Consider the following 4,163-nt stretch of genomic DNA (forward strand, 5'->3'; position numbering starts at 1 on the left):
ATGCAATATTTTTGCAATCTTTCAGTGCTGTATGGATGGTTGCAATAAATTCTATTTTGTAANACACAAGTGTTGTTTATTAATTTCCTCTTTTGCTCCATCCTCTTGATGATTCTGATATTTTTGAATTGGAACAAATTTTACACGAACCGGATGAGCAGGACGAAATATCAAATCAATTTTAATCCGGAGATCCTTCAAGTAATCAACAGGTTCCAAATAGAAGTGGTGTACTAGAGAAGCGACCATAGTTTTCATTTCGTACATAGCAAACCGTTGACCTGCCACACGCGCAGTAAATCAGAAAAATTGTTTTCTTATCAAACCAAAAGACGACGTACGCAATTTACCTATACAATTTCGTNGTCCTGCACTGAACGGTACATAGCANTAAGGATGACGCTTTTTTGCTTGGTCGGACAAAAATCGATCCGGATCGAATACGTCTGGATTCGGCCAGAATTGAGGATCTCTATGGACGTCATAGATATTAAGAATCATAATTGTGTCAGCCGGCACTGTATACGATTCTGTAAGACAAAAAACAGCATTTATGTAAGTCGTCTGAAAAGTTTTGAGCCTAACATAAAACCAAGTATTTTTTCGATCAAACTTAGTTTTATTTTTCAACATAATCTCCTTTTAAGTCGATAAACTTTTTCCAGCAATGCTCCCACCTCTTTAACTCATTCAAATAGTATCAGTGGTAGTCGCAGTTGTTTTGAGCCGTCCCGAAAACTCATCATCAGCCAAGCTGATACGACCACATTTAAATTCAGCTGCTCATCTTTTCACGATAGCAATGATGGGGCAAAGTCTCCGTAAACAGCGTCCAACTCGGCTTTAATTTGCGCAGGCGTAAAAATTTAATCACGGCACGATATTTGTTACGTCCTGGCCCATGGTTACGATCGGGCTATGATGGAGTGACAGAGAGCTGTCGTTTCTCTGTCTCCGCGTAACAGGCAGATGATCCTGCTGGGTCAGAGTCGAGCGAGTTTGTCTGCTCTCACAGACAGGTCAACGGCATATGCCGATCTTACTCTGTCTGATGAGGCCCCGCTAGTCGGTTTCTTTTTAAGTCTAGAGATTCAACTCTACTGACTAAAGACAAGACCGTGCGATCGATTCAGAACGTGGAGAATGAGAGGTCGACTTAATTAAACGAATTAATTATAAAACACAAAAATATTACTTTATTCATTTAATGAAGGTTTTTGTTACAAATTTTTGTCGGTGGTGTGTCGTAGTGTGATTAGATATGATGTCGCGAATTTTACAATAGGTCGAAGGGTCATCGCTCGAAGGCGGGAGAGAGGAAAGACATATATATATATGTGTATGCGTGTCGCGAGCGCGTGTGAAGGGCCTCCGGCGGGGTTCTACAAATGTAAGTGTGTCGGGTGCACGTGTGTGGCGCCGATTCGTGGTCTAGCGATTGAAATCATTCTAGGTCAATTCCTATGATTTCGTGGATTTTGGCGGAACTAGGGAAAAAAGGTTGTAGAAATGATGCACAGAAATTAGGCGGATGTCATTAAAGTACGGGAATTTGATCGGAAGCAGTTTCCTGGGAAGTGTTGTAGAGATTATTTGGAAGAAATCGGAAGGATTTATTTTGAAGGAGTTGATAACATAGAGTATTTTCTTCGGATCTGCAATCCGGTAGATGGAGATGAGTTTTAGGCAGTATTGTAACCAGGGGTCGTCCGGTGGAGCGGTCGGTACACGAGGGGAGTCGGAAGGTTCGTCATCCGCGGGTTCTTGCGCGGATGTGGAAAGTAGAAGAAAACAAGGAGGGGGTGGAGGAGTTGGCGCGGATTGCACATCCGCGGGATTTTCTGCGGAATAAGAAGGTGCGTTGGAGAGGGGGAGCGAGAAGGTGAAGACGGTTGATTGTTTGCAGGTGGAGTAGGAGAGAATTTGGCGTCTGCGGGAAGATCGGGGCTTACAGGTGAATAAGAAGGAGCTTCATACCACGAATCGTCGTGTGTATGTGTGTCTGTGTGTACTTCTATGTGTGTGTCATTGGAGGAATGTATGTATCAGTGTGTGTGTGTGTGTGTGTTTCGAATGCATCGGTGATTGTGAGTGCACGTGAGATGGATTTGTGTGCGTATCGCAAGGGTTTTTTTATATTATTATCGTTGTTGTCATTGTTATCCGCGTGGTCAACGTTGGAACGTTTTTCGGAAGTGGTAGGCGTCGGGCGGTTGGGCCTGTCCGGCTCAGCTTTGCCCAAAGCGAGAGCGGCGGCTCGGCGCAAGACTCGATTTCGCCGATTGCGTCGAGCCTTTATTGTCGCCCGTAAAGTGTATTTGCGAGGTTTTACTTAAATCAATTATTTAAATGATAAGCTGCAAGAGTCTTATTTGCTTGAGTAACCCGCAGTTGAGTCTTCAAAGTGCGAGGAGAAGAAAAAAAAGAAAAAAAACAAATTGTTTACGGCAAGTTTCTTGTACGCTGAGAATACAAAATTAAAATGGAGAATCGGAGATTATCCTGAGCGATTCAAAACCGCGGATGTCTATCAGAAGTCATCCACAACGATTCAGGATCGCGAACATCTTCTCTGATTAAGGAAAGAAGTGAGAGTCTATCCAGAGCAATTCAGGATCGCGGATGTCTATCAGAAATTAACCAGAACGATCGCGGATATCTTCTCTAATTAAGGAAGGAGGTGAGAGGCTATCTCTGACAGTTCAATACTGCGGCTGCTGTGTTCGATTCATGCGAGACTTTGTCGTTTTTATTTCACGAGTACGTTTCTCCCTGAAGAGTAGCGGGTTTCTCTCTTTTTCTCAATCTCTATTTCTAGTTCGTGAAACCTCAGTAATCAATTGGTTTCTTAAAAGCACTTACTACTTGGTTAAGCAACGGCGGTGTCAGGTTGGCTACAGGCACTCGGGAGTGGAAGGTTGGAAACCAGTGCTTCGGTGTCCTGGTTTGGTACTCACTGCACCAAACTTCACTTTTGAAACTTTTTGCACCACAACACTCCCGACTTTTAAGATCAGCAACTCTTATATGATTCCGGTTCTGATAGTCCCAGCTTATATACAATTTTGAGTAAGCGAGGAAAACTCTCCCAATCGGAAAACTCAGTTGAGCTTTGCCAGTTCCTATTTGTTAGTTAGTGGTCGGGTAAACTTCGTGAGATCGCCAATCGGCGACGATTTCTTGCCTCGGTCGGCTTGTCCGATTTTTCGGGAAAGGAAAAGGAAGAGTTTTAGTTTTCGATCACGCCACATAGACCCTTTGCTATTTGTTTATAATACAATTTTAGTAGATTATTCATGGCGCCAGAGTTCCATTTGCCCCGGCTGCTCTAAATTTTATAAGCGGTGTTCTTCTTGGCCCGGAGATATCCGGGTTTGTTTGGAAAGCTGTTCCGAGTGTTTAAACAATAAATTTTTCATGCTTGTTATAGCAAAATTCCGAGTTATTACTAGACGCGGTTTATCTTTTCGGGCGCCGATATGATTTCCGTTTGCTCTTCTATCGTTTAGAGTCTAAGTTTCCAAACGATAGGAGATCCGTTCGAATTATTTATTGCTTTTCATTGTTTACTAAGAAAAAGTTTATTATGCGTTGACGCGTTGCATTACAAGAAAAAGGGAACCGTGGAGTCCCCAGGACGTAACATATTCAATTTTTTCCATTTTTACAAAACCACTGACATCAACTGACACAAATAGCTGTCAAACAATAACTGAGCGTCCAAAATGGCTATAATTTTCACAGGTATCTTTTAAAGCATGTGTACGATTATAGTACCAGAATAGTTTTGATGAGTAATACCATCTTCATGTTGAGGCTTAAAACTTTTCAGACAATCCTTGTATATTGTAGAAGGTCTCCAAAAAGTCCGGAAACGCTAAAATATTTCGGAAACGATCATCTTTAACAAAAAATATGTAAAAAGTAAAGTTATAAGACTTAAGAAAATGTATCTGGTGATAAGAGATTGATCTGGGTGGAGTCTGCAAGATCATATAAAGTTTAAGTTAAATTTTTTAAATAGGATTCCTATTTTGTATTGCATGTTTTGTATAGCTTATTTCAAAAGCTTTCCAAAACACTATAATAAAATATTTTTTTATTCAGTATTTTTCGAGTTATAGGATACTTACTTGAAAGTTAAGAGAATTACCGGCATTAGC

At 41.3% G+C, this 4,163-nt stretch overlaps 1 protein-coding gene across 1 annotated transcript; it reads right to left on the minus strand.

Annotated features, from left to right (window-relative positions):
- Window positions 1-8: 8 nt before the first annotated feature.
- LOC109862416 (cytochrome P450 4C1-like) lies at window positions 9-730 on the minus strand. The gene is made up of 2 exons (XM_020442469.1): window positions 351-730; window positions 9-281 (listed from the first exon to the last, which is right to left on the minus strand). Exons 1-2 carry the CDS (start codon window positions 631-633, stop codon window positions 52-54), a joined length of 513 nt encoding a protein of 170 aa, XP_020298058.1. The 5' UTR covers window positions 634-730; the 3' UTR covers window positions 9-51.
- Between the last annotated feature and the right edge of the window lie 3,433 nt (window positions 731-4,163).

Source organism: Pseudomyrmex gracilis, unplaced genomic scaffold (assembly GCF_002006095.1).
Source record: "Pseudomyrmex gracilis isolate BER0280 unplaced genomic scaffold, ASM200609v1 scaffold_1757, whole genome shotgun sequence".
Taxonomy (NCBI): Eukaryota; Metazoa; Arthropoda; class Insecta; order Hymenoptera; family Formicidae; genus Pseudomyrmex; species Pseudomyrmex gracilis.